The 21,556-nt window shown below is 43.0% G+C and overlaps 2 protein-coding genes across 3 annotated transcripts; both read left to right on the top strand.

Moving 5' to 3' along the window:
* Positions 1-761: 761 nt before the first annotated feature.
* maf1b (MAF1 homolog, negative regulator of RNA polymerase III b) lies at positions 762-12,150 on the top strand. Of its 2 annotated transcripts, none has more exons than XR_008812074.1 (8): positions 762-1,341; positions 3,635-3,723; positions 5,939-6,070; positions 8,454-8,616; positions 8,990-9,111; positions 9,233-9,368; positions 9,642-9,734; positions 10,869-12,150. XR_008812074.1 is itself a non-coding variant. In XM_056299144.1 (8 exons), exons 2-8 carry the CDS (start codon positions 3,641-3,643, stop codon positions 10,891-10,893), a joined length of 738 nt encoding a protein of 245 aa, XP_056155119.1. In that variant the 5' UTR covers positions 762-1,341; positions 3,635-3,640; the 3' UTR covers positions 10,894-12,150. The 2 variants fall into 2 exon arrangements, 1 of the variants encoding a protein (XP_056155119.1); XM_056299144.1 differs by having other exon boundaries at positions 9,233-9,352.
* A 5,004-nt stretch (positions 12,151-17,154) lies between these two features.
* Positions 17,155-21,333, top strand: si:ch73-174h16.4 (leucine-rich repeat-containing protein 14). The gene is made up of 3 exons (XM_056299723.1): positions 17,155-17,587; positions 18,687-19,547; positions 19,961-21,333. Exons 1-3 carry the CDS (start codon positions 17,310-17,312, stop codon positions 20,526-20,528), a joined length of 1,707 nt encoding a protein of 568 aa, XP_056155698.1. The 5' UTR covers positions 17,155-17,309; the 3' UTR covers positions 20,529-21,333.
* Positions 21,334-21,556: the final 223 nt, after the last annotated feature.

The following is a 21,556-nucleotide window of genomic DNA, read 5'->3' as shown; positions in this document are numbered from 1 at the left end:
CTGCTGAGCTGTCAGTTCAATGCCAACGTCGTTTCAAAGCTATTGAAACCTTTTACGGTCTTGCTGTCAGCACCTTCCTGGACACAACATTAAAAAACCTTGGGTTCTGCGACCAAGCAAACGTTGAACCTGTAAAAGGGCGACTCATCACTGAAATGCAGTTACTGAACCAGACCTCATCCACTTCAGTGTCAGCTCCTGAATCTGCCCCAAGCTCTGCCTCAGCTATGGATACTGCGACTACCTCAACCTTCCCTGCAGTGGCCACTGCATCCCCACCCGCAGCAAAAGGTGAGATATGGACGGAGTTTGACACCCGAGTGTTTGCATCCCAGCAGCACTGCACAACTGCCAGTGATGCCTTAATTGAAATGAACCGGTTCCCAGAAGAGAAGCCAATTCCAGCCTATTGATGATTCATTCACCTCATAAACCACGACACACTGCTCTCCCCGACATGAAAGTGCATAAGCCGCTTTAAGAAAAGAAAAACAAATCGGTATCGGGATACTGACCCTGTATTTACTGGGTATCGGATCGAAACCGCTACTTGGCACCGTTTATCTACGCGAATCAGGTGACCATCTGGCGTCGTGACCGTCCATTGGCGCAAAGGCTTCGGGGGGGGGGTCCAACAAACCCTGACCAATCGCGGCGCGCTTAATTTCTAAATGACAGGCCGGACAGCCAATCGCAGCAGCGTCACGGGCGGCCACCTACCAGGGGGGGAGGGGGTGTTACGACAACGGACGTCTGTTGAGAGCGGTCGCGCTTCGGTCGTACGTCGGTATCGGTTGTTTTGATCCAGCAAAGACGTGTTTTTCCGCCCCCCGAGTCGGATGTTTTAGCCGCAAGCGCCATCCGTAAACCGTTCCGATCCGGGCGCCTCGTCTGCTGCGTTGCTCGTTTCTTTTTTTCCGCGATCGGGTCGCTTATCCGAAGGCGACGTGATCCGGTTAACGCAAGAGCCCCTTTGTGTTATTAGGTCAAAGGGATGCCGCGGCAGACCGAGTCAGACGGACTGAAACCTTCGCTGGGTTTAATCTCGTCGCATTCGATTGGGAAGAGCAGTTTCACGATAAAAGCAAGTAGCGGCGTTATAACGATAAGTCACCCTCGACCGAGTCACTTGGAAAGATGTGTGATGTCAGCCTGGAATTAATGCGACTGGCCCGTCGTTGTTAGAGAGCGAGAGAGAGAGCGAGACAGAGCGCGAGAGCTAACGGCTACGCTGGTAAACAACGGGAGGCGCGAGCTCGCTTACTCGTCAAGTTAACGAATCAACCGACGAAGGGGGAGAGATACCCGCACCACGGTTACCTGCGCCGACATTAACACAAGGTGAGTTTTCAGGGTGGCGTAATAACGTCGGGGGGGACTCAACCAGGAAGAGGGATGGCCAAGTTGGATCGAGCGGTGTGGGGGAGGGGAGGGAGATTAAAGAGAGGGGAAATTTAGTTTTTGTTGCGCCCGCGCGCGTCCTCAAGGGGCGCTGTGGAACCACTTCAAGTACTGTGACGTGTTTAAATAATGGACTTCTTAGACCAGTGTTTCTCAACCGGGGGTCCGCGGACCCCCTAGTGGTCCGTGGTGTAATTGCAAGGGGACCGTGAAAATAAAATATCTTTTAAAAAAAAGATCCTGTGACATTTATAGAAATAGGATTATTTTACTCAAATGTGACTGAGACCTTTATCTACGTAAACTATAAAGGGTAACAGGACTTTTTTTCTCTAATTACATCTGTTTCACAAGTGTAATTTATTGTATTTTAATAAGAGATCTCGCTCCCGTTTGCATTGTTAAAAGTTGCTGCATAACAATTCTGTTGTTACATATATCTGAAAGTTACTGAATACATATTCTGTTTTGTTACATATATCTGAAAGTTACTGCAAAAAAATTCTGTTGTTACATATATCTGAGTTACTGAATACATATTCTGTTTCGTTACATATATCTGAAAGTTACTGCATAAGAATTCTGTTTTGTTAACTATATCTAAGTTACAACTGAAAGCTCTTATTTTTGCCCCAAAGAGTGAATAAATGCTATAATGCAATTTAAAATGCAGTTTCTATCAAATTGCAACCCCCCTCCCCCAAGATCAGGTGGAGGGGTCCTCAGGGTAGATCAAAAATGCGCAGGGGTCCAGGACCCCAAAAAGGTTGAGAACCACTGACTTAGACACTCTCTCAGTTTAACAAGTAAGCTTTTAATGACTGCAAGTCAAACAAGCCAGAACAGACACAAGCGTGTATGGGTCTTCGCGCTCCGCTTTTCCGGCCACCGAAGCAACCCCATCTACCTGCCTACTCTTTACCCTCATGGCGGGAAGCAGCAGGTTATCTAATCTAGCTTCTCTCATAACGTCCCCATCACCTTCCACCACATCACCGCTATCTGTAACAGATATGTCCGTTTTTAACATGTTCCATATCCCACAACATGACCAAAACGTCGACCGCTCAGTTGCATTGTGGGTAATATGTGAATGAACCTCGGGGCAGAAACGCTAGTAGAATTCGCCACAGTACGATATTTGATGACGGCTGAGATGGCTGGCGATGATTTTGAGAAGTGAAACTGAATACCGGACGGCTATAGCGGTGTTATTCCTCACGTTATAACTGCACGCCCCCCCCCGCTTGCGCACAAATGTTGCATAACTTGCGCAGCAGCAGCCCCCTTGTTGATAAACAAAATGCACATGACACTGGTCAACGCAGTTTTTCTTGCATGGGGGTTTTCAGCGGATCCTAGCTCACTTTTGGGGGCTGAATCCAAATCTGGCATTCGTTTTCGCCCTATCGCATCAGGTTTTTTGAACTATGAAAAAATCGTTATTTTTGAGTAAGCAGCCGTTTTTACACTCGGAGGTTAAAAAAAAAACACTGCTGCATTAGAAGATCGACAGGTGCACAAATGATTACAATGAATAAATGAACGCTCAGCCTAGCACGAAATCACTTAGGAAATGAATAGGGGTCGTTTTTATCCCCACCAAGATGGCCAGACTAGATGGTCAACTTTTGTAAAATCCTTAATAAGGAGCGTACAGATAGCACGAAAACTTGATGTGATAGAGCAGACCAGAATTAGCCTAAAACAGTTTTCAAAGTCCATGCAAGAAAAAAAAAACTATATTTTTGTAGACCAGTGTTATATATAGATATTTATGTATATATATTCACTGGTTCTCCATTATTGTCATCAGGAGCCACGGTTACCGCTGCTTTTCTGTTCTGCTAGATTTCTCAGCTGTCTCATCATGGAGATTTTATTTAATCTGTCAAAACAGGTGGTCATTATTAACTCCATTGTACAGAAAATGGCTTGTGTTCAATTGTGTCTGAAATTCAGATTTGACCAGAAATGTAAAGCGCTTTGAGTTGCTGCTCCAGCTAGAAAAGTGCTATATAAAATGCAAGTTGATTGACTGATTGATTTAACTCCCTGAGAAACCCCTCAGTTCTGTGGGCCTTTTAAAGTACTAGGAATTGAGAGTTGAGAACCACTCTCCAAAAGTACCTTGCAGTTCATCTGACATTATGGTAGCCGGTCAAGAATTAATCTGAATCAATCATCTTCTACCTTCTCCTGATATTACTAAGTTTTTGTCTTTTTTCTACAGGCGGAAATGAAACTGTTGGAGAACTCCAGCTTCGAAGCTCTCAGCTCTCAGCTCTGTGTTGAAACAGGAGAGTCTCGCATACTTGGCAGGTAACGAATCAGTTTTCATGTGGTGTCACCCTGTAAATGATGCACATGATCACATTGCGTAGAATAGCATTGTTAATGCTGCATAAATAATACCGAGCCTGTTAACATATATTCAAGTGGTTTTGGAGACAAGCCTTAGCTATTTAACCAGAAAACTTAGAGGTTCTCTAAACTTTAATGATCAGTGTAATTGTTTTCTAAGCACGAGCTGCCTTTCTGACCTCACCCACCTCCATCCCACATCACCCCTGCTCTCCATTCAGCCTTAGAGATTAAACGCATGCACGAACACATGTAAAACAAATGTACATACACACTCACCTTTCCTGATTGGGTAGTGAATGTTAAGAATGTTTCTTGAGGTATGGCTTAAGTGCTTTGGTTACAGCAGATTTAGGGAGTCATAGCAGAACACAACAACAGACTTGAGTCTTGCTGTAATTTGTATGTCAGAGTAATTTGAGAACCAGAAATTACTTGTTTACTCTGTGTCAGGAAAAGGGGGGGGGGGTGTAAGGTTACCTCATCGGGTGTGATATTTCCCGTGATCACTGTTGATAAACTGGGGCACTACTGCATCTAACTACATGCATATTATGCAACACAGTTGGTCACAACCACAATGATTTGTACTGAAAGACCTACATTAAGATCTGGACTGATTACTTGAAGTGATCGCAATAGGTTTTGCTATTGTTAACGCCAGGCCTTTGCAAGCTGTCTGTATCTCACAGATAAATGAAATTGATGTTATGTAATTTTGAGCCGGATGACCTCCTTTAAGCCTTGGACCTTTGTAACAGTAACTTAAAGGGCACAAACTTGTGGAGTGATGCAGACTTGACTGAATGCAGGGTTTAGAAGCGGGGGAACTGATACCGAGGCTCTGTGCTGGCTATAACCCAGGCGTGATGTTCGATGTGGTGTCCTCTAACCCACCTTTGAGGTTATACACAGACTGTAATGGAGAGTGTACGTGTACCAACACACACACACCATCAGACATCACAGCTGAGTGCTTATAGAGCTGCCAAGTTGGGGTGGTGTTCAAGCTGATTAGTGGATTAGTACAGCAGCAGCCCATCATAGCAGCAGTGTTCCTGAGCTGCTGGTTATAACGTGATACTTAAGCGGTGTTATGTTATTACGGAGTCATATCCTGTCTCTGATGTCGGCATCTGGGATTACTGGATAGCTCTGAAGTGTGTTTAGGATGATTTTGAGTTTGAATCAGACACTATTACATGTTTGTTTCCTGACAGCCAATGCTGATTTTACATGTCAAATTGATTCAGTGCTCAGTTATTCCCATCAAAGGAGACTGACAATAATTGTAAGCAGCAGTTTGTTTGTTGTTCTGTATCAGTTATGTCGTAGTCTGTCGTGATGTGAACAGTGACTTTCGTTCTTAACAGGATGTTTTCAATAACCCCCCTGATCTTACCAAAACAGTACAGTGTAAAACTGAACATTATGTTTTGATGCCATGGTTTCTGTCCAGTTCAGGTAACAGGTTGTTTGTTGTAGGTAGATCACTGGTTGCTCTAAGTCTTAAAGTAATTTGTTGTACAAAAGAAAGATGTAGAAATCAAAGAACAAATCACATAAAACGGACCTTGAGCCATGTACTTTAACTCGCTATGCTCTACACTCAGCTCCATCGGGTGCCATATCATCCGTCCACCCACAGTTTTTTGTCAGGCAGTTAGGCAATGTTGTGTGTATGGAAACTTAGGGCAGCTATTTCCACAATGGTTTCGTGGCGACCTAATGCCCCTATAATTAGACTGCCAAGGCCAGAGAAAGCTCTCAGATGGGACAATCTTAAGTTTCACAACCATAGCTCTTGCATAACTGCTAGGTGGGTGGGGGCAAAATAAACACTGTGCAGCAGTCTGCACTGTTCTTATCTCTGTCTACTGTGGCATCTGACCCAGAAACTCCAAAAAGAACACAGGGGGGATTGTGAGCCTAACATGCTGTTGCAAAATGAATTCTTTTCACCCCACCAACACGTCTGTTTATCAGATGATTAGTGTAGTTTTGCTTCTCAGTTGGGTTAACACAAGAGTCCAGTTATATTTTTTGGCAGTGGGTGTTGGTTTAGCAGAACTGATTGCAGATAACATGTCTTTAATCTCTAAAATTACTAATAACATGCATCAATTCCTCTAACACATAAACATACACAACATGTTGCATGTCTGTCTTGTAGGATTGAGAGCTACTCCTGCAAGATGGCAGGGGATGATAAACATATGTTTAAGCAGTTCTGCCAGGAGGGGGAGCCACATGTCCTGGAGGCTCTCTCCCCCCCTCAGTCCACCAGCACCACCAGCCCCTCACAGTGAGTACTGCAGGTCCAGTCTGCAAAGACATTTAAAAACAACTGGTCCTATAAGAGCTCGACTATTACCAGTATCTATCAGGTCCTTTGTCATTGTCCTCACAGAAAGCATTGAGTGAAGGACTCCATCATACTTAAAGGGACATACCCGTGTTTTTGCTTCTTTTTTTTTTTTAGCCCATCCACTACTTTACATTATTCCTAATCTTTTTCTAAAGAATGTTGTCATTTTTTTCTACCTTCCAGCCAGCCGTTGGTTTCCATTCATTTTAGTGTGGAATCAAAATCAACTTGGAGAGAATCCATCACTGCACATTGTCAGGTTTTTTTTTTTAAATCAAAGTTAAACTATCATTGCTTTGTAATGCAGGTGAAGATACATGTTTTAAATCTCTTCTGGGATGGTGCACTCCAGTGCTGGTTGGAAACTCCAACATCCGAGTCAGCTGCTGAACAGCAATGCTTTTGATGCAAGAAGCTATCAGATTTAAATTTTTCTCTTCACATCATCCATGTTTGCATGTTGATTTAAAAAATTTTTTTTTTAATGGATTTGATTTTATTACAATATACATCATCATGAGTGAAACGCTGTTCAGCATCCAACTCTCAGATCTGGAATGTCAGAGCTTGCTACTGGCCCAGGAATGCACCACTCAGACGACTTTTCGAAACACCCATGAGTTCAACTGCGTTACCACACAACAATAGCACAGCTTTCACAAAACATAACACTGACAGAAAGTTCACTGTGATGGCAACTCTGCAAGTAAATTTTTCATACTGTAATTAAATGAATGGAAACCAGTGGCTCCATAAAAGGTAGGAAAAACGCATTCACAAATCTAACAAACTACAGCAGGCTTTAGAAAATGGTCAATGGAAACACCTGTGTGTCCTTTTAAACTTTGAATTTCTCCCTTCTTCTGTTTTGACTCTTTGTTGAGAAACTTGTTGGTTATTGCCACCAGGCAGTACCCTGGAGGAGATTATGTGTTTGGTCTCGCATGTGCGCGGGTTGTGCGTGTGTGTATGTGTGTGTGTGCATGCATGTAGGCACGTGTGCGTCCGGCAAACTACTGGACCTATCAGCCTAAGATTCTTTGTGCGCAGTTATGACTGTATGATCAAGGCTCGGCGTTTTCGGTTTTTATTTTTCAAAGCCATCCAGCATGCCGAATTTCGCCACAAGAGGACACTGTTACATAACCTCACATGAAAAGGAGCAATTTTTGGATCCGTGGAAACAAAATCTGGGTGAAAATCCGTTTAAAAATCTGGGTATTTTTCGGTGAAAATCGGTAAAAACCGAAAACACTGAGCCTTGTATGATGAAGAACCTCTCGTGGTTGCGGTGATTAAAAACCTTCGAAAAACGTTTGTTCTCACTATCGCCGCTCCCGCTCCTCATTCACTGTCTTGCTTGCTCGACCAACATTGCTCTCTGTCACTGCTCGCTCTGAGTCAACCATATGCATGCACGACTCACATCTACAGTTGAGTCCAATCAGGCAGCGATATTGTCAAAACCAAAACATTATGTATTTGGATATGAGTCTTGAAAGTGAGCGAGAAGTCGATCGTATTTCCAAGCCAACAAATCCTTCACTGCTGATCTCAGCACAGGAAAACTGGAGGTACGCTGGATGAACCAAAAATAATTCCCTTTATTCACCTCGCCGCCACACGGAAGTGCCATAGTCACCAACGTTAAAAAAAAATCCACTATAAAAATACTATTTCAAGAGTAGGATTAATCACAGCTGGAAATCATCTCAGTAGCTACAATAAAACATTTCCCATGGCTGAGCTATGTTTTTTTACCAGTGTTTTATTGCTTTAGAATGAATGAAAGTCAGTCAGCAGAGCAGCCATTCGCTTTCATTCATCTTTGATCATGACAACCATGAAGGTTAAGCACATTTAACGTGCTTTAATAAGGGCTTTGAAATTATGATAGTCTCTCTGTCATTTCATCTTAGACCTGGTCGCTTTCATGTGACGGGCCGCCAAGTTGGTTGTGCAACCACAGACTGACAAGCAAAATGTAACAGGCAAACTGTTTAGCTTGATTATTAGGTAGATTTTTTTAGCTTGAGCGCTGCATATTAAAAACTTTTTTCTCCAAATTTCCCGTTCAATCGAATTAGGCGCTGCGCAAAAGTCTTATAGTGGCAGGAAAAATACTGGTTTTGTGTGTGTGTGTGAGTGTGTGTGTGTGTGTGTGTGTGTGTGTGTATAGAAAGAAGGGGAGATACGTACACCTGGCAGAGAGCTGCACTCTACTGAGTGCACTTCTCTAGTCTGGGTTGGTTCAGTCACTTTGACATTTCACAAACTTCCTTCTCTGTTTTATATCATCTCTGTTTTGTGGTCTGTCCAGGTTGGGGAAGAGTGGCGAAGATGGGGATAACCCCTTGAGTGACAAGTGTTGCAGGAAGACTCTATTCTACCTCATCACCACGCTCAACGAGTCCTTCAGGCCCGACTACGACTTCAGTGCTGCCCGGGCCCACGAGTTCAGCCGAGAGCCCAGCCTCAACTGGGTCAGTGCTGCTGTCAGATACAATAATATACCCAACGAGAGTGACGAACCTAACCTGAGTAACCTTAGAAATATCAGCAAAGAAGGCTGTTGAGTATACATGCATGGGAGTAATTCTCAGGAATCTCACTCCTGTATTTTACAGGGCGTATTTTACAGCTGAACATCTGCTCACCTGCTTTAAAGACTGTAAATGACATTAGAATATTACAGAAACAAATCTACAAGACATAACATAAAAATTAACCTTTTAAACCCTGTCAGAGAATTGTATGATTACGATGCACAAGTTCTTGCCTCACTTCTGGATATGAAAACACTAGGCAATATCAAGGGGAAAGTAAATGACAATCTGAACGTTTTATCGCCTCCAGGTGGCCAACGCAGTGAACAGCAGCCTTTTCTCAGCTGTAGGTGAGGAGTTCAACTCCCTGGGACCTGAGCTGTGGAATGCCATCGACCAAGAGATAACCCTGCAGAGCTGTGATATTTACAGGTAAAGCCATATGTGTACATGCCCATTGTTGTGTGTTTTTTTTTAGAGAGGCCTAAGGCTACTGTTGGCTCCCCCGAGCATAGAGACTATTTGAAAGGTGTACATCTTTGTTTGTCTGCAGCTACAACCCTGACCTGGACTCAGACCCCTTCGGCGAGGAGGGCAGCCTCTGGTCTTTCAACTACTTCTTTTACAACAAGAAACTCAAGAGGATTGTATTCTTCACCTGCCGCTCTGTCAGGTCAGCTACCCCAACAGTGAGCACGTACTATATCTTATTGTCAAAGGTAGCAAATGTAAATGTAGACTTCCTGAAAGTCCATGGGCACACCAGGCCACTAATTAAATAATTAAGACATCACTGTGTTGTTTTTGATTCATAAGTCACTTATTTAGGTTCGATTTTTTTTTCACTCCCTAAATTTTTCCATCACACAGAATATCCCCCCCCCCCCAAGCTTCTCACTTTATTCAGTCAGTAAACAATGAATAATGTTTAGGAAATAATGAGTAATTTTGAATTCCTGCAGTGTCCTGAGTGGCTATGGCCAAGGGTGTCTTGACAATGAGCTGGACATGGAAATGGATGATGAAGAGGAGACTGATGGCTTCACTGAGGACAGGTAAGACCACAGGTTTCCTCCACTAGCTTCCCTTTAGACTCACAAGTCAGTCTCTTAATGCTTCGCTCGACTAGAGACTTAGGACAATCTCCCAGCTTTCATTGCTAAAATTGAGTGGAAACAATAAAGAGAGTTTAAAAAAAAACCTTAATTGCAAAACCAATCCAAAGTCTCTAGGGCGGCCCTCCATATTGTGACGTTGACATTCGTAAGTTGTGTGCTTGTAAACACTGTCGCACCAGCAACACGAGCATTATAGGATGGCTCAGCCGCAGTCGCCGAAGAAAACCCCATCAAAGTTTTTTGATGTTTGTTGCATTTGCGCCGAACATATTCATTGGTTAAAAACAAACACAATATTTAATTAGTTCATGATTCATTTGTCCGGCCGGACTACACATCTGCTTTGGAGGTTATTAACAGGAGGAGTTACGTTGAGGGACGGCATTGGCTATATTTTAGCCAACATGTCTTTCTCTCCTTGGGTTAAAATTTTAAACAAAGTCACTGTAAGATCTCTTTTCTGGATCTGTCTTCTGGATTGAGAGTAGAAAAAATGCATCATAGACAAATGTCTTAATTTTATTGCAGATTAGAAATGGAGTTGGTGATGTTAAAGGTGCAAGATAACATTTATGTAGCCTAAATAAATAGGACATTTTCTTAATTTCTCTAATACCGATAGCAGAACCATTAATGTTAGAGCTTATCAATACCGGTGCCTGTTTAATACCGGGGTTTGGTACCTAACCCTATAGGTTTGTTAGCGGCCATTCTTGCCACCATTGTAGCAGCCGTCTTGCATTTTAGAAGTCCCCAGACATTGGTAGGTGGCGATCTATGATTGTCTGGTATCGAAAGGCTAGCTTCCCTTCAGGGCATGGATATTGTCTGTAGGGGTTTATATAAAAGAGGGGAAAGGCAGCAGCTCTGTCAGTGGTATTTATGGGTCTCTTTTCAGAGGCACTGCACAAAATTGTCTTTGTTAGACATTAATGGGGTTTTTTAAAAGGTCAGTTCAAAACAGATGTTATATACCAGTGCTCCCATGAGACCTAGAATGTTTTTCATGCCATTAATGATAAAATTGGCATTTACCACAAGTGATTTCTTTTTCCTACTTCTTGTGTGCAGGTTCCCCAGAGCTTTGTGTGTGTGAGCCTTGCCAGAGGACACACCGTGGCTGGAGAAGATTTCTGCTTTCACATCTTACTCTCATCCCATTCTTCCTCTCATCTACTCTTGTTTTTATTTGTTTTCTGCTGCCTCATCTTAAGCCATTTTCTCATACAGTGAAAGAACTATTTGCCCCGTAGACACGTGCATGATTTCAAGCCTCTCTGCTAGTCAAAAACAGTACCTTAATCAATGGACATTCGGAAATGCCCAAGGGTACAATTTGAACAGCGTTCAGCCAGCGTCCTTGTTCTCCAGTACATGGTTGATGACCCTAAGCTCCTTTTCCCATGGAACACACACATCTATGGACCCCCTTACACCAGCCTCTACGATGGAATCCGTGTTTTCTTCAGAGACCCTTCTCAAACCTTTTAGGAGCCGGGGTCCTTTGAGTCACAAGTTGTCATGGAAGATTGCAAGAGTATTTGTTTTCTTACAAGTGAAGTCATAAATTCCTACAATACAAGGGGAGTCCACACAACACCAGCACCAATGAAAATACAACACACGGAGAGGGTTTTGTAGTCGCCCTGTCGGGGAAGGAGCTGGGCTGGCCCCATTATAGCCAATGGCAATGAGCAGCTGAATACTGGTTTGTGATTCTATAGCTATTTTTGTTTTTGTCCCTCTCTTTGTTCTGTGTGTCGCTTTTTTGTGTGACAGTGATGTTACTGTGAGAACTTAATATTTTTTTAGCACTGAGTTTGAACGTGTATGCTGCATTTGTAATTGAGCCTTGTACTATTGAATTGTATTACTGCTCAATACTCCTCTGTGTAAGTGAGAAGGGAGAGTACAGCCAAGGAAAATATTATAGGCACCCTATTTGCAGCTTTGACAACATATCAGTTTTTAATAGATGTCCCGTTGTCTGGTTTGAATTCATTATTCTACAGTTCTAAGGTATTTTTTTTATATTGTGTATATATTTCTATATTCTTCTTCCTAAAATGCATGACCTAATGCATTGCCCAGTTCATAGATGTCATCCTTATAAGGCTTTTCTTCTTTGCTCATTATCTTGGTGCAAAGGCTTCAGTTCAAATGAATGTAGCATAAAATTTAAGACCGGAGGCGTCAGACAAACTTAACAGGAACATTGAACATGTTTTACACTCTTTTTAATACATCGAGTACTCATGTTGCTTACAAGTGGGCTTGAATTCCGTGACTTTGACTGCTCTGCGCCTTGTTTGATTATTCATTATACTGAACATGTCAATAAACTTGCATTTGAGTCGAACTGTCTCAGTCTTCAATTTGTTAGGTTGCATGGTTGAAACGGTCAGATTACCAAGTTGCATTTCTCTAAAATGGAAAGCAAAGTCAGGCATTGTCAGTGTTCAGCACCCAACACAAGCTTAATGGATTTCTTTCACCTCTGTTATCTAATAAGGTTTGGTAAAAATGACTTGCATTTTGCTTAAAGCACAAATGTGCATTAAATTTGTGCCATCATTAAGTCAACACTCACAGTCAAGAGAAGCTTTATGTGATGTCACCTGTTGTGTGGACTGACGCCTCTGCTAACAAGACGGTGGATGACTCAGGAAACAGGAAGAAGTCTACAAAAAGAATCAAACATCAACAGGAACCGGAGATACAGGTTGCACAAAACATTACACAGTAAGCAAGAGAAGAGAAAGCAAGAAGGAGAAAAAAATACAGATGACATTAAATATGCACAAAACATTACACAGGAAGCAAGAGAAGAGAAAGCAAGAAGGAGAAAAAAATACAGATGACATTAAATGTGATGTTTAGGACTGGCCTGATGAAGAAGAAATGTTATTTCTATATGACGACTAAAAATCCACGGTCACATCTGGCAATAGAGGAAGCTGGTTAAATATGCTCATATCTGCAGCCGTATTTGGAAATGAAGGAAACCAGTACTAGATGAATGACATACGCTGTTTGAGACTCTAATTACTATACACATTGACCCTCTAGTCAGCATCAAACCCCTCCAAAACACACTGCTCACCGAGACCTATGTTAGCTTAACTTTACATTTGTTCTTGACTGGCCTATTTTCTTGAAGATTTCTGCAATAAATAATCAGTTAAACTACAGGATTGCTGTTTGGGGGTCATTGCTTCATTCTCCCCTTTGCCTCATGGAGCCTTCAAGTTATATTTCCATTATCCTAAGCACAAATACGATGTAGTTTTCTCAATACTTGTGTATTGCAATGTTGAATTGATGTGGTTTCTATTGTATGTTGTATGATGTAAAATCACAAGACATCAAAATCAGATAGTGTTTCATGATAAAATGAGCACAGAATGTGAGGTTGGAAAAAACAAAAATAGAATAATATAATACTCTTTATTAGTCATTTTGTACATACATACAGATGAAATGTACTTTCTGCATTTAACTGATCCTAGCTGTGTAGCTAGGAGCAGCGGGCAGCCACCGTGCAGCGTGCAGGGTCCAACTCCAGTTCTTCTTTCCATTGCCTTGCACAGGAGTATTAACCCTAACATGCATGTCTTTTTGAAACCAAAAATGGTAAACCACAAAAAGGTGGAGTAATTTGCAAAAAAAAAAAAAAGAACAAATGTGCAAACAAGAAAGGGGGGGATTCATGTCCAGAGGTTTAGCCCTAACATCTAGTCCAGAGGTAAGTCTGTCTGGGGTGTGCGTCCAGCGATGGCCCCGGTAAGCATTTGGATGGTAGCTAAAAAGTTGTGATTGAAGGCCTCCATTCTCCTCTGGCTTATTGCCTGCGCCTCTGCTGCTTTTTCCAGAAGCATCAGCTCATAAAACCTGTCCTCTCTTCTGTTGTTGCTCTCCAGTAGCGCAGACAGATCAGAATGGCTGCACTCCTTCAGTCTCTTTCCAACAACAAAATATACTGTACTTCAACAAGTGTTTGTAGTACAGGCAATAGTTGCATCACCTGCTTATTTTTCCCAAATCAGTCAGATAGGCAGTACAATTCTATTTCTAGATTATTGTCCAAGTGGCGGTACTGTGGCACCACAGGTCCCTTTATGTCAGAGGGCCCCTCCAGCTGCCATCTCTCTCACTGAGCGGCTCCTCAAACAACTGGTGGTTATTGGCCCAGAATAGGTGGTCGCAACGTGGTGCTGTCTGGGCAGGTCAAAAACCGTGATGCCCTTTTGTGGAGGCGGGGCCATAAATCTACTGTATTTTCACAATGTGTGTCTGGTGTGTGGTGTGTGTCTGTGTGAGAGTCTATAAACGGCCAAACTAAAGCACTTGGGGCCTTGACTCTTTTTGGAGGTTATTGGGGCTGATCAGGGGCACCTATAAAAAATAGCAGAAAATTAATTAAAATTATGCATAAATATGCAAAATATGCATTTTCTAAAAATGGCTCAAAACCAGTTTTCTCGGCATTTCAGGTGATTCTGAGCATCTTTGATTTTTTCACCTATATACAAAAAAATTTCTGGGACAGAAATGTTTTGGGGTTACGCAAAATAAGCATTTTTGCAAAAATGCACTTATTATCCTAATTTTTCTGGGAGGTGGTAGGTATTGTTCCAGAGAGAGGACCAGAAAAATAGCAGAAAATTAAAATAATTATGCGTAATTATGCAAAATATGCATTTTCTAAAAACGGCTCAAAACCAGTTTTCTCGGCATTTCAGGTGATTCTGAGCATCTTTGATTTTTTTCACCTATATACAAAAAAATTTCTGGGACTTAAATGTTTTGGCGTTACGCAAAATATGCATTTTTGCAAAAATGCACTTATGATCCTAATTTTGTTTGGGAGGTGGTAGGTATTGTTCCAGAGAGGACCAAAAAAATAGCAGAAAATTAAAATAATTATGCATAATTATGCAAAATATGCATTTTCTAAAAATGGCTAAAAACCGCTTTTCTCGGCATTTCAGATGATTCTGAGCATTTGGGGGGGGGGGGCGGTTAGCTGGCAGGATGAAGAGGAGGGAGATTTAGACGGGTGGATAACCAAACCGCTACATTGTAGCGGGGTTCTTCTGGTCCTGTTATATTCTGAGTGTTGAACTGCCTTCAGGGCAGTCCGGCAATGTTCAAAACACGCATCACCTATTAAGTCAGTTCAGTTCTCCTCCGTTAAGTGGAGGCGATGCATGTGAACGTTTATAAATTACTGGTACAAAGACGTCCAAGCGAGACACACACTTTGGTAAATAGATGTACCCTCTCATTCCTCACAGTTCACCCTGGACTCGGCCGCCCACATCCCTATGAGCACATACGGCACTTTGTTTGTGGCGCCATCATCTTTCCTTCTGTTTTGCGTGTTTGCTTTTCGCCCACAAACCGCGGCTCGCAGCAAAACTACAGAGCGTCGCGGCCTCTTCCTGTCGCCTGGATGACGACATATCATGACGTCACGCCGGGAGTCATAGCAACGTTTACATCCTGCCTGCGGTAAAAAAAACAAAAACAAACATCCCTTCCACAAGCGCTGAGGCTACGCGATATTTCCCGATTAGCTGGTTCGTGGATAATAATTGATAGGTCTTGCCCACACACTGAACAACTGTGGAGTAGGTGGTCTCGTTTGATTATTGATCGTATTTACTCTCATTTCACCCTGAGTTGGAAAAACGTATGGTTTGGATATGCTGAATTTGATGGGAACCTCGATTCTCAGTATTATTTAATCAATTCGCTAATTATCTTAACAAAATTTTATATTCACAGATCTAAATTCTCTAGCAAGAAACCTAATTTTCCTGAGTTGTCTGCGTATATCAAACAATATATTTCATCAATATCTGATAGTGAAAATAAAAAAAGCTGTAAAAACATATAAGCGCTTTATGATTTACAACATATTTAGTTAGGTATGTAATTTATTTGTTTTACTTTATACAATTCCCCTGGCGTATTTATGTTAATGATTATGATAATGTAACCGGTTATTTTCTTGCCCGGCGCGGGATTCGATACGGCGTGTACTGCACCACAAGGCGACATCACTAACCGCTCGGCTGAAGGGTCAGACCCATTAGCTAGGGGCTAACGTGTCTTATTAGTAGTTTACAATAATATATGTGTTAATGTTGTATACATTTGATAATGTGACTATTGTTGATTGACATTGTTGTATACTATTTTTGTACACTTTTGTTAATAAAGTTCTTTAAAAAAAGGATACAAATTGATAAGCGAAGAAGGCATCACTGTAAGGGATTTAGGACAGCTAGACTTGTCGGTTCGTAGCAGAAATAGATCCACCGTTTTCAGCCAGACCAGAGGTCCTTTATTTACCTTCAGCGGTGCGCGGAGGGTCTCTGGTTTAGCCAAGTTACCTTAATAACAACTGTTGTCGGTCTTCCGGAAGTCTAATCTTTACTGTGATGAAGCAAACCTCACCAATATTTAAAAGCGACCTTCATATCTTGAGAAAATAACCTGTTTGAAACTAAATGGGAAATGAAATCAATAAATTCGAGGCTATTTCATGCTCTCCATCGCTGTCTCTATATCTGCTAGATAAAGGCCAACATTTTTTTAAACTTTATTAATGAACATGAACATAGAAAGCATTATCTATAACAGTGCACAAAAACAGGAATATTCCAGAATAGTCATTTAACAATAATGCCGTATTTTTTATAAATTCAAATATCTTCACTCCTTTATTAATAACATTACTAATGGAAGTAACGTATGTGTTCAGTTCTTGGGGGGGGCGTGCAACATTTGTTTTAGAGCCAGTCCATTTCTTCTTGTATAGTGTACTAAATTTTCCCATCAGTTTTCCCAGTGTAAATAACATTTCATTCTCTAATTCGCAAAAGTCACCAAAAAAATCCAATAGCCATCTTAAATCTACTCCAAACATCTTTAGCTGAAGGCCAGCGGGCCCCCTGGTGGCACTCCGGCAGAAACCCGTTTGTTCGATGCATGTTTAACGCATGCGCGGAAACGCGTCTACTTCCGGTCACCGCACCGCTTCCCCCTCCCCAGTGTCGACGTCGTACGGAACACGCGACGTCATCAGCAGGCGCCGCCGTAAACTGTAAACACAGGAGCATAAAACGGCAGCGCCGTGCCGCTTCAACCGTCCACGTTCGGAGACCGCCCGTCTCGATAACTGCCAACGTCCGATGTTTGGCATGTAGGACGCTTCCAATCATCTCAGCATAGTTTAATGTTAATAGTTTATCGAATGATGTTATGAATTCTTTTTTTTAAGGTTTAGAGTAAAAAACTAATGTTAGCCGGCGTCAGGCTCGTCTGAAGAGAGCCGTTAAAACGTCTGCAAAATATTCCCTGCCTTGACTCGGACATGTAACCCCGTCCGCGACTTAAGGAGGATATATTCCGAAACAGGTTTTTGTGGTTCTTTCTAGCCTAGCGTCAGTTGTTGATATCTTCTATCCCCCCCATCTAAATTTCGTCCCGGCCTGTGCCACGATGGTGCTTTCCTTAGTGAACCTGTGCGCCAAGGTGGTGGTGAGTGACCACAGTTCGTCGCCGCACTGGCTGAGCTGTGTGCCCAGGGAGCTGTACGGCTCCCTACTCGATGCCGCCTTCACTGGCTGCCGACCGCTGGCCGTCGGTGAACTGGTTCAGCGGTGGCCCGAACGCACCCTGCGGGTCGGTGGCCGAAAGAAGCCCCGAAAAAGTCCTCCGAACCGGCTCTGCATCCAGGCTCTCTTGCTCGCTGTCGTCAGAGGACTGACGGACCCAAGGTGACGAATATTTTCGGATTCGTTAAAGGTCCCATGAAATTAAAATAAAATGTGTATTCTTTTTCTTTGTTTTGTTACCTCTTTAATCTGCACTTGGGTTGCATCAGTTTACCACCATGTTTCAGAAATTCACAGAAAAACGTGTTTTGTTTTTGTGTTTATAAGAACGTTTTTCCTCTTCCTGTCGCTTACAGGGATTTTCACCAATAGTGTTTTTCAACTCAGTCCTCTTGGACCCCCCCCCCCCCGTCCTGCAGATTTTCAGTGTAACCCTGCTTATACTTGCTCAACGGATCAGCGCTTAGTTGTGTCATATTTAGCAGACGTGGCAGAATGAAGTACTATGATTGGTTGAGTTACTGCATGCAGGCCTACCTATGCAGGGTTACAATGGAAAATCTGCTAGGTGGGGTTGAGGACTGGGTTGGAAAACGCTATTTAAAAAAAAGACTTCCAATGCGAACGCGAGATTGAGAGAGGTCTAGTGATTTACGACCTCCCAAACTGAAATTGGCTAATAGCATATTGGAGTCCACATTCTTCTGAAAGTGCCTGGTTATTATTGGCTGTTGGTTAAATCAAACTTCCTCCCCTCAGAAAACCCCAACTGTTCTGTTTCACAAAAGTTTGCAGTGCTCTAAATGCCATTTCGTGGGACCTTTAAAATAATTTTAATTCGTAATTTTATTTATTTGTAAGGGGCAAATACTGAGAACATCGACAGTTGCAGAAGCAGTGCCCGGTGTACTGTACGCGTGTTTAAAGCTGAAGCTAATTTCCAACACCAGTCCCTTGACGGCATTGAATCCTGTAGTGCTGCATGTTCTGTAAGTCCATGTTTTAGTCCAGGGGTGGGCAATCTTGTCCAGAAAGGGCCAGTGTGGGTGAGGGTTTTTGTTCCAACCAAGCAGTTACACACATGACCCCACTAATCAACCAGCAGAGTCTTTGCTGAGGAACACGATTAGGAGACACAGGTGTGTAATGCTTGGTTGGAACAAAAACCTGCACCCACACCGGCCCTTTCTGGATAAGATTGCCTACCCCTGTTTTAGTCTCCTCTAATCAATAACATTGCACTGCTATTCTTTTCTCCCAGGTGTGTTCTGCAGGTGCTGGACCTTTGTGGACTGCAGGGTGAAGAGGGGGGAATGGGAGACCCTATGGGCGGTTGGTCTTTGACCGTGGCCCTTTGCAGCATGGTTCTTCAGGCAAAGATTGGCACTCAGAGGGAAAAAAGAAGAGAAGGGGAGCGAGAGAGGAAAAGGTTCCGGGCTATGGAGAGAGAAAAGGATTTGGTGAAGAAGGAGAGAGGGCAAGAAAACAAAAAATCAGAGGAAGAGGCACGAAGTGGCAATTCCAATGGCACAGACACCAGGGAACCTGTGAGAAATGGAGAGCAGGGCATTGGAACATCGGTGATTTCTGGAGAGGAGCAAAAGATAAAGGGGGTGAGGAGGAGGATGGAAATGGAAAGGAGAGAGAGTAAAGTGTCAGGAAGCAGAAGAGAGAGTGAGGAAATTGATATAGACAGTGAGGTGGTGATGCACGTAAGAGCTGATCTTTTTGTCAATGCCCGCTCATGGGAGCGTGTGCGCTTGGCCATGCGCACAGTGGGACCCCTCAAGCTCCAGTGCAGGTATCTCCGGGTGGAGGAGCTCACTGTGTCGAGGATCAAGACCCTGCTGGAACTCTTGCCCCGCCAGGGACTTCTTGGGTTGGATGTCCGCTACAGCAGCCTTGGGGTGGCGGGGCTGACAGAGCTGCTGCCCCAACTCTCCACTTTCCCAGCGCTGAGTTCATTCCGCTTGTACTACTGTAACCTGGATCTCCACAGAGACCAGCCTGGGCAGGAGGGAACACTGAGGGATCTGTCACTGGGTCTGGCACAGTTAAAACAACTAAGCCACCTCAGTTTCACTGCACTGCGCCTGCCAGGACATTTACGCATGCTGCTCAGGTATAGTCCACTCTCTTGTTCGTGAACACCATTACTGTGCTGTATGCCTATACCTAAAGTTCAGTAAATTGCATTTGATCATAAATCATTTTACTCCCATTTCCTCCCAGGCTACAAAATCATAAATCATTTTACTCCCATTTCCTCCCAGGCTACAAACTTAATATTATACAATCAATCCTACCTTCAATTGCATGGACTTGGAAAGCCAACGTATTGTAATCAGTAGAAAAGGGGTTGCAGTTTTGGTTGACCCATTTGAATGAGCAAGGATTCGAATACTCGAGTTTAAGACTGAAGTCATAGTCTTGTGCCGTACTTAATCTTGAACAGTATAACAAGTTAATATTGTAAGCCATATATGATGTTAGCCATATGTCCTGCCCCTCTTCTTTTTTTTCTTTTTTTCACAGCTCGCTGTCTCAGCCTCTGGAGGTACTAGAGATGCCCTATCTGAGCCTGAGCCCATCGGACCTCGCCTATTTGTCCTGTAGCCAACATGCTTCCACACTGCAACAACTGGACCTGAGTGAAAACCGTCTGGATGAAACTACGCTGCCATCTGTGCGCCGCCTACTCTCCCAGGCCTCTGGCAACCTGCAGCACCTCTGTCTGAGTGGCTGTGGCCTGACAGACCGGCTATTGGGAGCCCTCCTGCCCTCCTTGAGCTGCTGCCGGGCCCTGAAGAGCTTGGGCTTGTCCCTCAATCCGCTCTCCATGGCTGGCCTTCTGGACCTGGTAAGGACAGCTGTGAGAATGCCCTCCCTCCGCCAGCTGCTCTACCCCAATCCACTGGAAGACTACCAGCCAGGCCTACCTGAACTGCCGTCCAGCGCCCAGCTCTTAGATTGGCCCCTGGACGAGCTCATGGAAGTCCACGCGACACACAGCCAGCTGAACAGGGTGGTGACAGAGAGTGGTCGCTCTGACCTCTTCCTGACCTGCGACCTGATCAACTATGACAAAGACTTGGTGGAGTAGAACAGAGGCTGGGGGTCACTTCGCTCACTGGCAGATATCACAGCAATGTATACACACCTGACAATCGATCATCATCTTGCATTTAAGTGTTTGTAAAAACACACTTGTATTTTTTTTTTTTTGCTTTATTTTCTATATTCATTCCACGAGGAAAAAGTGGCAAACAATATGCCATACTTCCATCATATGGTGCGTGAGGAGTAAATACAATCTCTGCTTCTTATGTATTGAATCAGTCAGCTTGTAAAGTGTCAGGAGCTACTAGTGCTGTAGTAATGGGGATACGGTGGTGTGTGTGTTGGGGGGATTAATTCTTTTTTTTTTGCCAAGCAGAGTTGTGGTATGGTTGGAATGGAGACAGATCGTTATGTTTCACTGGCTTAGGGTTACAGCTTGTGAACCCTTATGCCTTTTAAATCTGTCAACAACACTTTGTCTCTAAATGGCATGCACACATCTGCAGGCTTACCAGGTTTGCAAAACCTTGATAGAACATGGAGGTGAAAAAACTTATGGATGTCACATGGATGTGCACACAATTGGTCAAATTTAAATTTCCCGCGACAGCTGTCAGTGTTTCTGTTAAGAAAGCGTCATTAACTAAATCTAATATTTGTACAGTGTAAAAAATGTCTTTCAAAGCTTCTCATTTAGCTTATCCAGTTCAGAATTAATGCTGCGTTTTCACTGTCTATTTTCCAATGTTCAAAAAATTGTTCTTGTTCTTTATTGAGCCTAAAATATCACAAATATCAGACAAATCACAATTGTACTGAATGAATAAGTTACGAAATAAAACACTGTTTAAAAGCCATTTGGCAAGAAATAACTACTTCAAAAAATGTTCTTGTAATGAGAAAATCTTTCAATGTGGGAGTGGAAAATAACACCGCCAAGAGGGATTGTCATCTGTAGTGCTCAACGTAGGACTGCTCCACAGTGAAGTAGCGTATATTTAAATTAATGGAGAAGTCATTTGCAAGATTTTAACTTGGAGATGAAAATCTCACTGGGTGGTCTGGGTATCC

The sequence above is a fragment of the Lampris incognitus genome, chromosome 19 (genome assembly GCF_029633865.1).
Source record: "Lampris incognitus isolate fLamInc1 chromosome 19, fLamInc1.hap2, whole genome shotgun sequence".
NCBI lineage: Eukaryota > Metazoa > Chordata > Actinopteri > Lampriformes > Lampridae > Lampris > Lampris incognitus.
This window is presented reverse-complemented; position numbering and strand designations above follow the sequence as displayed.

What these genes read in the sequence shown, in the direction of transcription:
- maf1b (XM_056299144.1), top strand. Translation starts at nt 3,641, where the DNA reads ATGAAACTGTTGGAGAACTCCAGCTTCGAAGCTCTCAGCTCTCAGCTC. An exon ending in GAGTCTCGCATACTTGGCAG is followed by an intron (nt 3,724 to 5,938) that starts GTAACGAATCAG and finishes TCTGTCTTGTAG; the next exon opens with GATTGAGAGCTACTCCTGCA. An exon ending in GATGGCTTCACTGAGGACAG is followed by an intron (nt 9,735 to 10,868) that starts GTAAGACCACAG and finishes TCTTGTGTGCAG; the next exon opens with GTTCCCCAGAGCTTTGTGTG.
- si:ch73-174h16.4 (XM_056299723.1), top strand. Translation starts at nt 17,310, where the DNA reads ATGGTGCTTTCCTTAGTGAACCTGTGCGCCAAGGTGGTGGTGAGTGAC. An exon ending in AGAGGACTGACGGACCCAAG is followed by an intron (nt 17,588 to 18,686) that starts GTGACGAATATT and finishes CTTTTCTCCCAG; the next exon opens with GTGTGTTCTGCAGGTGCTGG. An exon ending in CATTTACGCATGCTGCTCAG is followed by an intron (nt 19,548 to 19,960) that starts GTATAGTCCACT and finishes TTTTTTTCACAG; the next exon opens with CTCGCTGTCTCAGCCTCTGG.